This window comes from Rhinolophus sinicus, chromosome 3, assembly GCF_057876585.1.
Source record: "Rhinolophus sinicus isolate RSI-liver-muscle chromosome 3, RSI-T2T, whole genome shotgun sequence".
In the NCBI taxonomy this organism is placed as follows: Eukaryota; Metazoa; Chordata; class Mammalia; order Chiroptera; family Rhinolophidae; genus Rhinolophus; species Rhinolophus sinicus.
In genome coordinates, this window is record NC_142503.1 from 90,495,912 (window position 1) to 90,507,995 (window position 12,084).

A 12,084-nucleotide genomic window follows, 5' to 3' on the forward strand; every position below is an offset into this window, starting at 1 on the left:
GGGCTGGGAGAATATCAGGAGGGCCACTGAACTGGGAGATCACAGATTAGAATGGCTCCCCGTCCATCACTAACAAATGGCAAAAAAAAAAGTGCAGGTGAACATGACCCATGTTCCTAGAAGCAGAGACTGTTTTTCCTCCTCTCACTTGCAGCTTTGCCACCACACAAAGGGACCTGAAGATTTGAACTGACCAGTAAGAGTAGCCAAGAGTTCTGGTTACAGCAAATTTGAACAGATTGGAGAAAGAAAGACCCAGAATAAATGTGTAACATGCAAAGAATTAGTAGGTATGGGAGGTTATATGGATATTTGTTTTATTATTCCTGGTATGTCATATACATGATATATATATATATATATATATATATATATATATATATAATGTATATCGTGTATGTATATATATATATCATGTATATCATGTGTATGTATATATATACACGGTATATATATATATATTCTCTCGTATGTGCAAAATACTTCAAGTTTTAAAAATCTTCTGCTTAATTTCTCTTTAACCAAAGAGGAATTATAAAAAGAAAAATACAATCTGTGTACAAAGAAATAAAAAGAGAAAACTTCAGAGTGACATCTTTTAGGTGGCAAAGTAGGAAGCTCTGGATCCTCTTTACCTCCAGGAACACACAGATTCAAGAACAATTCACAGACCAATCCCCTTTGTGAGAAATAATAAAACTACCTGACAAGCTCCTACACTCTAGCCCCGCGTGAAACCAGACTTACCTAAATTGGTAGAGAGACTCAGGACACCCTCTTGCCAGAATCCCCACCCTCGGTACACTGCCATAGGATCAGGAAGAGAACCCTTAGCTCCCAGCTTCAAACCTGCCTGACCTACTCCCCCTTTCCTACATAAGAAAAAGCTAACCTGAAGTTAGTGCAGCTGTCCACTCTCAGGCTCTGGACTCCCCGCGTACCCCACCCCCTGACACAACACCGGTGTTTCTCTTCTTATTACCCTAGGCAGCTGACATCTTTGGACACTGCCATGGGCATTCTCTCTCTGCCCTAACTTTATAAAAACTTCCTTTGTAGAGTCTGTGAATGCTTTCAGCTTTTGTGAATGACCAGGGGTTAATTCCACGCCAGGACTGTTACCACAGCTCCTCATCTTGGCTCCACACAGCTCCCTGCGCTGTGTGAAAAGCCAGTCACAGAAACACAAATATCGCATGATTGATTCCCTTTATGCGAAGTATCTAAAATCGTCAAATTTATAGAATGGAATTGTGGAGTGTTGTTTGCCAGGGTCTAGGGAGAGGGGGGATGGGGAGTTACTAATTAATGGGCAGGAAGTTTCAGTTAAGCAAGAGGAGTAAGTGTTACAATCTGCTGTACAACACTGCACCTGTAATATCATGTTGTACATTTTAAGAAATTGTTAAGCAGGTAGATCTCATGTTAAATGTTCTTATCACAATAAAATAAAATAAAATAAATAATTGGTTTTACTCAAAAGACAGTATTAGAGTGAAAGGCAGGCACGACACAGAGCTGGAGAAGATATTTGCAACATGTACAACAAATGGAGGCGCTTATACCCAAAATCTACAAAGAATTCCTACAAATTAATAAGGAAAGACAGACAACTTACAAATGGATAGAAGATACTTTAATAGCATTTCACAATAGAGGACCAATGACCAATAAACACATGAATAGGTGCTCAGCTAAACTGGTAAGAAAAGCAATGCAAATTAAAACCACAGTGAAATACCTTTACATATCAAAGAAAGGCTGCAACTAAAAGACAGACAGTACCAATGTTACTGAGGCTCTGAAGCAACTGAATCTCTCAGATCATGCTGGTGAGATCATAAATTGCAGAAATTGCTTGGAAACCTATTTGACAGTATGTACTGAAATTTAAGGGATGCATACCTTAGGACCACGCAGGTTAGCTCGTATATCCAACAGAAAGGCACGCATATGTGAACCAAGCTATATTTAAAATAGCCCCCTCCAAAAATCCATCTCAAGTTAAACGGATAAATAAATTGTCACATGTTCGTACACTAGAGTACTAGAAAGAAATGAAAGTTAACAAATAATAGCCTTACACTACAACAAAATACTTCCTCAATTGTTCTCCCTTCAATCTCTCCCACATAACCATTATGATATTTATGATTTTCATATAAGTTCTATATCAACCTAAAAAGTATCCATCAAATATGCATGTACATACACCTACACACACAAAAATATGTGTATGTAGATGAATCTCACAAAAATATTGAGTAAGTGAAAGTAGACACACATAAAAGAGTTCATAGTGTATGATTACATTTCTATAAAATGCAAAAACATGCAAAAATACACTATAATGTCTATAGTTGAAAAGAAGAGAGGGGAGTAGTGATGGAGAGGGAGGCAAAAGAGGGAGTTTATGGGTATACTGATAATTTTTATTTTTTGACTTGAGTGATGATTATACAGGTTTGTTATCTTTTATTTAGAAGAGCACTATGATTTCTACATTTTTATGTATGTTATAATTCAAGTTTTTTTTAAAAGGTGGGATGCTTTGGCTGCTGCACCAGGATGTCTGACTCTCTCACAATGAAAGGTTTCTCTGGTAATGAAACCAACACTTTCTTTGAACCAGTTTATTAAGGAATTAGGGTTTCCCTGCCAGTTTCCTTCAAGCTCTTATAATAAAGACCAATTTATGAACCCATCTTTTGAGATCAACCACTTTTTAATAGAGACCAGAAATCCATATTTTCATGTGAAATCTCCTACTGTTTAATTATCAATAACCCATTTAACTGTTTTAAACCTGAATTTAAACAGGCCAAACAATGTGCATCTATAGCTACATAAAGCACCACAACTCCAGTTTTGACCTGTGTACAAAAAGGGAAAAGCCTTTTCCTGAAGGTATTCTTAGCTTCTCACCATAGCTGAGTTCCCAAAAGACACCGTAAAGGTCACTCCAGCCAATTGCCCACTCTTTCCACAGAAAGATTTTTTCTGGAAAAAGAGCCCTGCCTCTTTTTCTCTGTGCTTAAAAACCATGACTGGGCACCATAGACGTCTATCTCTTTCTCTTACACTTCGGCAGAAAAGGTGAGAGAGCTGAGAACAATGTGAATAGCTTCTTTTTTTCTCTGTTGGAATTTCTGTGAATAATCTCTTCCAGGTTTGTGCTTCTAATCCCCTCATAGACCCCAACACCCAACCCCTCATCCGCCTCCTAAAGATGGCATCCCACCCTGCAATTGCTGACGTGGAGTCACACAGGGGCAGAGAGAAGATTGAAAGCTCCCTCAGTCCCCTCTTCCAGATTAAGGCAGTAATCAATCCCATTGGGGCTGCATAAGGAGACAACAAATAAGCCAGCGATCACAGGAGTGGAGAAAAGGGTAGTACTCACCCAGACCAGAAAGACCAACCCCACAGTCAGAATCTTGTACCCCTTGCTTTGCCCCATGAACGGACCCATGGCAACCTAGACTCTTCTCTGAAATATCCAGTATGAACCAGGAACCCTGTTGGAGCATAGAACAGTAAACGTTTATGATAGCCCCTCCCAATTATAAAGAGTTTGTTATCTGGTAATTTTCCTAGAGGGGTACATGTTCTGCCTGATACTGCAATCTATTCCGGGCACTGTGTCTCTCAAAATCCACCATTCGAAGCACTAGGTTTCCCCCACAATTTAGAGTCTCACCTTCTTGACTTCGAAAACATTGCAGCTTCCTGTAAGCAGGTATATTCTATTTGGGGAAGCCAAGGTCACCCCTGGGTCTTCACACTAATGACCTCTTTCACAATTATTTTAAATAATAATTCACTATACCAAAAAGTAACCAATGAGAGAACTTATATTTCGTCATTCATTTGTAAATTCTCATAAAATGTATTTGGTGTTCATTGTAGATTTTTTTTATTGGTATATTGTGACTCCATAATGGGAGGGTTTGGGCATGAGGGAGGAGAGGGCATCTACCTGCGAGTCAGCCTGGGTTATGCCAGAGGATAACGGAGAGGTGACTGAGGTCTGCAGGAGTCAGGGCGGGATTCAGCTTGTGTCAGTGCCCACTGCCCTGAAATACATACGATGAAATAATGTAGGGTGGAGCAGAGAGCTGGGACATCAAATCTAAAGGAAAAGAATACAAATATGCTAAAACAATGACCAATATTGTTATTGTTGATTGAACTTCGATGTGGTTCTGAGACTCTAAATCACCTGGAGTAAAAAAAGGGACAGTGAAAAGTGTATCGGTATTTCCCAACCTCCAGTCCTGCACTGGGAATTTCACATGGTTTTGTCATATACATATCCTGTCTACACTGTTTTGTTTTGTTTTGTTTTGTTAATTTATTGGGGTGACAATTGTTAGTAAAATTACATAGATTTCAGGTGTACAATTCTGTATTACATCATCTATAAATCCCATTGTGTGTTCACCACCCAGTCAGATCTCCTTCCATTACCATATATTTTATCCCCCTAACCCTCATCTACCACCCCCCACCCCCCTTACCCTCTGGTAACCACTAAACTATTGTCTGTGTCTATGAGGTTTTGTTTTTCATTTGTTTGTCTTGTTCTTCTGTTGTTTTTGGTTTATATACCACATATCAGTGAAACCACATGGTTCTCTGCTTTTTCTGTCTGACTTATTTCGCTTAGCATCATACTCTCAAGATCCATCCATGTTGTCACAAATGTTCCTATATCATCTTTTCTTACCGCTGAATAGTATTCCATTGTGTATATATACCACAACTTCTTTATCCATTCATCTATCGAAGGACATTTTGGTTGTTTCCATGTCTTGGCCACCATAAACAAAGCTGCAATGAACATTGGAGCACACGTGTCTTTATGGATAAATGTTTTCAGATTTTTGGGTAGATACCCAGGAGAGGGATTGCTGGGTCATACAGTAATTCTATTCGTAATTTTTTGAGGAACCTCCACACTGCCTCCCATAACGGCTGCACCAGTCTGCATTCCCACCAACAGTGTCTGAGGGTTTCTTTTTCTCCACAGCCTCTCCAACACTTGTTACTATTTGTCTTATTGATGATAGCCATTCTGACTGGGGTGAGGTGATATCTCATTGTGGTTTTTATTTGCATTTCTCTGATGATTAGTGATGTTGAGCATTTTTTCACATATCTATTTGCCATTTGTATGTCCTCTTTGGAAAAATGTGTTTTCAGGTCCTCTGCCCATTTTTCAATTGGGTTGTTTGTTTTTTTGGTGTTGAGTTTCATGAATTCCTTGTATATTTTGGATATTAGCCCCTTATTGGAGGCACTGTTTCCAAAATCTTCTCCCGTTCAGTAGGTCAGCTCTTTATTTTGTCGATGGTTTCTTTTGCTGTGCAGAAGCTTTTAAGTTTCATGTAGTCTCATTCGTTTATTTTAGCTTTTACTTCCATTGCCTTTGGAGTCAAATTCATAAAATGCTCTTGGAACACAAGGTCCATAAGTTTAGTACCTATGTTTTCTTCTAAGCAGTTTATTGTGTCAGGTCTTATGCTTAAGTCTTTGATCCATTTTGAATTAATTTTGGTACATGGTGACAGGTAGCAGTCCAGTTTTATTCTTTTGAATGTGGCTATCCAATTCTCCCAGCACCATTTATTGAAAAGGCTGTCTTTGCTCCATTGTATGTTTTTAGCTTCTTTGTCAAAAATTAGCTGTCCATTTATGTGGTTTTATTTCTCCATTCTCAAGTTTTTCCATTGGTCTATGTGTCTGTTTTTCTCCCAATACCATGCTGTTTTGATTATAGTTGCCTTGTAGTACAAGCTAAAGTCAGGGAGTGTGATACCTCCATTATTGTTCTTTTTTCTTAAGATTGCTTTGGTTATTTGAGGTCTTTTGTGGTTCCAAACAAATCTGATGATTTTCTGTTCTATTTCTTTTAAAAATGCCATTGGGATGTTGATGAGGATTGCATTAAATCTGTATATTGCTTTGGGTAATATGGCCATTTTAACTATATTGATTCTTCCAATCCATGAGCACGGAATGTCTTTCCATTTCTTTGTGTCTTCTTCAATTTCTTTCAAAAATGTCTTATAGTTTTCAGCATATAGGTCTTTCACATCCTTGGTTAAGTTTATTCCTAGGTATTTTATTCTTTTTGCTGCAATTGCAAAGGAATTGTTTTTTGTATTTCTTTTTCTGAGATTTCATTGTTAGTGTATAGGAAGGCAATGGACTTTTGTACATTGATTTTGTAGCCAGCAACTGTACTGTATTCGTTGATTGTTTGTAATAGCTTTTTGGTGGAGTCTTTAGGGGTTTCTATATATAGCATCATGTCATCCGCAAAGAGTGATAATTTAACTTCTTCATTCCCAATTTGGATGCCTCTTATTTCTTTCTCTTGCCTGATTGCTCTGGCAAGGATTTCCAACACTATGTTGAAAAGCAGAGGTGATAGGAGACAGCCCTGTCGTGTTCCTGAACGTAGAGCAAAGGGCTTCAGTTTTTCACCATTAATTATGAGATTAGCTGAGGGCTTGTCATATATGGCTTTTATTATGTTAAGCTATTTTCCTTCTATACCTATCTTATTAACTTTTTAATCATAAATGGATGTTGTATCTTGTCAAATGCTTTTTCTGCATCAATTGATATAATCGTATGATTTTTGTCCTTTATTTTGTTTATGTGATGTACCACATGGATGGATTTGGGGATGTTCAACCATCCTTGTGCCCCGGGGATCAACCCAACTTGGTCGTGATGAATAATCTTTTTAATGCATTGTTGTATTTGATTTGCTAGAATGTTGTTTAGGATTTTTGCATCTGTATTCATCAGAGATATTGGTCTGCAGTTTTTTTTAGTGTGTGTTGTCCTCAGCAGGTTTTGGTATCAGGGTAATGTTGGCCTCATAAAATGAGTTAGGGAGTACTGTGTCTTCTTCAATTTTGTGGAAGAGTTTGAGCAGGATTGGTATCAGATCCTCTTTGAAGGTTTGGTAGAATTCACTAGTGAAGCCATCAGGTCCCAGACTTTTGCTTTTGGGAAGGTTTTGGATGACTGATTCAATTTCGTTACTGGTGATCGGTCTGTTTAGATTTTCCAGTTCTTCATAGTTCAGCCTTGGAAAGCTATATGTTTCTAAGAACTTGTCCATTTCTTCTAGGTTATTGAATTTGGTGGCATATAGTCCTTCATAGTATTCTTGGATGATCCTTTGTATTTCTGTGGTGTCTGTGATAACTTCCCCTTTTTCGTTTCTGATTTTGTTAACTCGTGTCTTCTCTCTTTCTATCTTTGTGAGTCTAGCCAAGGGTTTGTCAATTTTGTTAACCTTTCCAAAGAACCAGCTCTTTATCACATTAATTTTTTCTATTGTCTTTTTGTTCTCTATTTCTTTTGGTTCTGCTCTGATTTTTGTTATTTCCTTTCTTCTGCGGACCTTGGGTTTCACTTGTTCTTCTTTTTCTAGTTCTTTAAGGTGTAACATGAGGCTATTTACTTGGGATTTTTCTTGTTTCTTGAGCTAGGCCTGTAATGATATAAATTCCCCTCTTAAAACTGCTTTCGCTGCATCCCAAAAATTTTGGGAGGATGTATTTTCATTGTCATTTGTTTCTATGTATCTTTTGATCTCTCCTCTAATTTCTTCTTTGACCCAGTCGTTCTTAAAGTATATTGTTTAATCTCCATATATTTGTGTTTTTTCCTGCTTTCTTTTTGCAGTTGACATCCAATTTCAAAGCCTTGTGATCAGAGAATATGCTTGGTATGATTTCAATCTTGTTAAATTTGCTGAGGCTGATTTTGTGTCCCAATATATGGTCTATCCTTGAGAATGTTCCATGTACACTAGAAAAGAATGTATAGTCTGATGTTTTAGGACAAAGTGCTCTAAATATGTCAATTGTGTCCATTTCATCTAATGTATCATTTAGGGCTACTATTTCGTTATTTATTTTCTATTTGGATGATCTATCCATAGCTGTCAATGATGTATATAAGTCCCCTGGTATAATTATGTTTTGGTCAATTTCTCCCTTTAGTTCTGTTAGTAGTTGCTTGGTATATTTCGGTGCTCCCTGATTGGGGGCATAAATATTGATGACTCTTATGTCTTCTTGTTGTATATTCCCCTTTACCATTATGAAATGTCCATCTTTGTCTCTTGTTATCTTTTTCACCCTGAAGTCTGTTTCATCTGATATCATTATGGCACACCTGATTTTCTCTGGGTACCATTTGCTTGGAGTGTCAATTTCCACCCTTTCACTTTGAGTCTATCCTTGTGCTTGTAGCTGAGATGTGTCTCTTGGAGACAGCATATGGTTGGGATTCGTTTTTTGATCCAATCTGCTACTCTGTACCTTTTTATTGGTGAGTTCAGTCCATTTACATTTAGGGTGATTATCAATATGTGAGGATTTTGTATCATTCTATCTTTAGTTTTCTGGTAAGGCTGTGTCTGCATTGTTTCTTTGCCTTTTTGTTGTTGTCTATTATTTCTGTGTGGTGGTATTCTATGATGTTTCCCTCTGTTTCTTCTTTTGTTACAGTATCTATTTCAGTTCTGGATTTTTTTTTTTTTTTTTTTGAATGGTTACCCTTAAGTTTATGTCAAAGAAAGTCTGATATTTAGAGTATTCCATTTTCTTCAGCACGCTTACTTTCTCTATTCCCATATTCCGGTTCAGGCCTTTACTCTCCCCCTTTTATGCTTTGGTTGCCACAAATTGTCCCTGTTGATGGTGGTCGAATAGCCTCCTTTAGTATTTCTTGTAGTGCAGGTCGTGTATTAGAAAATTCCCTCAGCTTCTGTATGTCTGGAAAGGTCTTTATTCCTCCTGCACATCTAAAGGATATCTTTGCTGGATATATTATTCTTGGCTCATGATTTCTCTCTTTCAATAGTTTGAATATTTGTTTCCACTCCCTCCTGGCTTGTAGAGTTTCTGCTGAAAAATCTGATGACAATCTAATGGGCTTTCCTTTGTAGGTTACCGTCTTCTTTTCCCTGGCTGCCTTGAGGATTCTTTCTTTGTCGTTGTTTTTAGACAGCTTCAATACAATGTGCCTTGGAGAAGGCCTGTTGGGATTGAGGTAATTAGGTGTTCTATTTACTTTTTGGAATCGAGACTCCATTGTTGTCCACAAGTTTGGGAATTTCTCATCAACAATTTATTTGAATATATTCTCTGTTCCCTTCTTTCTTTCTTCTCCTTCTGGTATGCCCATTATTCTTATATTGCTTTTTGATGGAGTCAGAAAGTTCTTGTAGAGTTCTTTCATTTCTTTTAAGTCTCGAGTCTCTTTCTTTTTCCATCTGTGTAATTTCCAGGTTTCTATCTTCGATGTCACTGATTCTTTTGTCCATCTGGTCTACTCTACTACCTAAGCTGGTTATTTCATTCTTAATTTCTTCTATCGAGTTCTTAATCTCCAGAAATTTTATTTGGTTCTTTTTTTAAATTTCAATCTCTTTCATAAAATGCTCGTGTTGTTCTTTGATTGTGTTTCTGAGTTCATTAAACTGCCTTTCTGAGTTTTCTTGCATCTCATTGAGTTTTTTCAGAACTGCAATCTTGAGTTCTCTGTCATTTAAGTCACGTATTTCCATATCGTTAAGTTCCTTTTCTGGAGACTTTTCACTTTCTTCCTGAGCTATCTTGTTGCCTTGGTTATTCATGGCAATTACTGATTTATTATTTCTCTTCCTAGACATCTACAGGCGTGGCTTCTGCAACAGGTTGATAGGAAGAAGTCTTTCTTTTGTTTTCCAGTACTTGTTGGTAGAATGTTTTATTGTCTCCGACTGCAGCCTCTTTTTTCTCTCTCACACAGTAGTGCTATGCTTTCTCTGCACTATTCCAGCTTCTCACACAATGGGGGGATTCATGGGAGACGGACTTCTCTGTTAATAGTTTGCCTGGGTCACAGGGTGCAGTGTCCATGTGGGTATGCGGAGAGCTTTTGATGTTCCAAAGCTCTTCCTGCACCAGATTCAGAACCCGTATGTTTCATCAGTTCTGTTTACTCCTGCAGGGATCCGCCTAGATAGGTGGGGCCAGGTGCGGGGTGAGTTGAGAGAGGTGGCCCAGAGCAATGGTGGTGACCACCACCACAGCCGGTCCTGCTTCCACAGCTCCCTCCCCTTTGCTGGAACTAGTTGGTCTGTGAATCTGTGTCTGCGGTCCACAGTTCTCAGAACACCAAATATTCTGTTCTCTTGATCTAACACTGCTACTGTTCTGTTTCTAGCACTGGGCAGGTGGTGGCGGGGCGAGCTCTGGAAGGGGAGGGAGGGGTCGGCTAGTCTCAGTGCCTAAGGCTTCCGTTCTCTGCTCAGCAGTGAGGGCTTAAACCACTGTTTTCAGCCTTTTCTCTGAGGTCTCTGCCATGAGGTTAGGTTCAGCCGTGTTATATGCTGTCCCCTCAGCCCTGTGGGCCATAAGCGGAGCCCTAGCAGTCCGAGTTCTTCCCTCTCCCGCAGCTGCAGTAGTTCTGGGATGCAGCGCGCTCGGAGCACTGAACTAGGTCTGGGTCCTGCACCCGGCGCGGCTCCATCTCCACACTTCTCCCTTCCCTCCTCCCCCACTTGCGCAATGCGCCCACCTTGAGGTGAATTCAGTAGTGGGCCTCTTCGTCTTGCCTGTCTGCTGTGCAGGTAGTCCTTTGTGGAGTTATTGTTGTTCGATTAGTTGTAAATTCCAGGGTAGCTTTACAGAGGCTCACCTCACACCGCCATTTTGATGACCAGCCTCTACACTGTTTTTTAGTTAATGTTTTTCCTTAAACTTACTCATTGTAAAAATTCAAAGACAACAAGAGTAGGAAAGCAATAATATCTACAAAATTAAAGGTGTAGAGTATATATTATATTCGTGAAAATTTCAACTTACAGAGAAGTATAAGAAAATAACAACAGGGGCCGGCCCGATGGCTCCGGCGGTTAGAGCTCCATGCTCCTGACTCCGAAGGCTGCCGGTTCAATTCCCATATGGGCCAGTGGGCTCTCAGCCACAGGGTTGCCAGTTCAATTCCTCGAGTCCCGCAGGGGATGGTGGGCAGCGCCCCCTGCGGCTGGAATTGAGCACAGCACCTTGAGCTGAGCTGCCGCTGAGCTCCTGGATGGCTCGGTTGGTTGGAGCGCGTCCTCTCAACCACAAGGTTGCCGGTTCGACTTCCGCAAGGGATGGGGGGCTGCGCCCCCTGCAACTGGCAACGGCGGCTGGACCTGGAGCTGGGCTGCGCCCTCCACAGCTGGGACTGAGGGAACAACAACTTGAAGCTGAACAGAGCCCTCCACGGCTGGGATTGAAGGGACAACAACTTGGCTTGGAGAAGGGTCCTGAAAGTTCACACGGTTCCCCAATAAAAAGTCCTGTTCCCCTTCCCCAATAAAATATTTAAATAATAATAATAATAATAATAAATAAATAAATGTTATAGAAAATAACAACAAAATGCCCACCACCCAGCTCTATCAAATTGTAGTTTGCTACACCTCAGATTTGTTAAAGAAATGAAATATGTCCTCAATTGCTCTCCCTTCAATCTCTCCCAGATAACCATTATGACCTTTATGATTTCCATATAAGTTCTATATCATTCCTAAAATGTATCCATGAAATATATATGTATATATATCTATAACATATGAATATACACATATACACATAAAATATGTGTGTATACATATATATGATTGTCTTTGACTGACAAACAACAAAATATCTGTTTCTGCAAATATTTTCAATATGTTTTTGAAATTGATTCCTGTTGATATATGCAGCTCTGGTTTCTTACTCAGCCCCTTCCTTGTTTCCCATCTCTCCCTTTTCTGCAGTGGCCACTTTGTCATTTCTTTGAGGCAAGCAGAGTCACCAAATTTGGCTGCCTTACTACCTCTTGTGGGTGGTTTCATGGAATAGGGAGTGTAGATGAAGGGGAGGGAGAGTTATCTGGAAAAGAGATACATGGAAATTATGTTTGTAGACCTGAATTTTGCTTTATTTGCTTTTGTTTTGTCTAATTTTGAGGCGATATGGCCCCGGTTTATGAACATGTTCTTAATTTGGAGGTTTCTAATAGCAGCCCGAA

The 12,084-nt window shown here is 39.3% G+C and overlaps 1 protein-coding gene across 7 annotated transcripts in view; it reads right to left on the reverse strand.

The window, feature by feature from the left end:
- LOC109439778 (NXPE family member 3-like) overlaps positions 1-12,084 on the reverse strand; it is a 73,162-nt gene that overhangs the window by 25,678 nt on the left and 35,400 nt on the right. The window contains exons 4-6 of one of the 7 annotated variants that reach the window (XM_088796729.1): positions 3,980-4,076; positions 3,469-3,518; positions 3,242-3,341 (exon numbers count right to left, since the gene is read on the reverse strand). The exons of 1 other annotated variant lie outside the window; for it this stretch is intronic. Coding sequence is in view for 3 of the 6 variants with exons in the window: in XM_088796726.1 (XP_088652852.1) it covers positions 3,404-3,472 (69 nt within the window). In the remaining 3 variants the exon portion in view is untranslated. Of the gene's footprint in view, positions 1-3,241; positions 3,342-3,403; positions 3,519-3,979; positions 4,133-12,084 lie in introns of all 7 variants that reach the window. 5 more of the 7 variants (XM_088796732.1, XM_088796730.1, XM_088796726.1 and 2 more) reach the window with 5 other exon arrangements.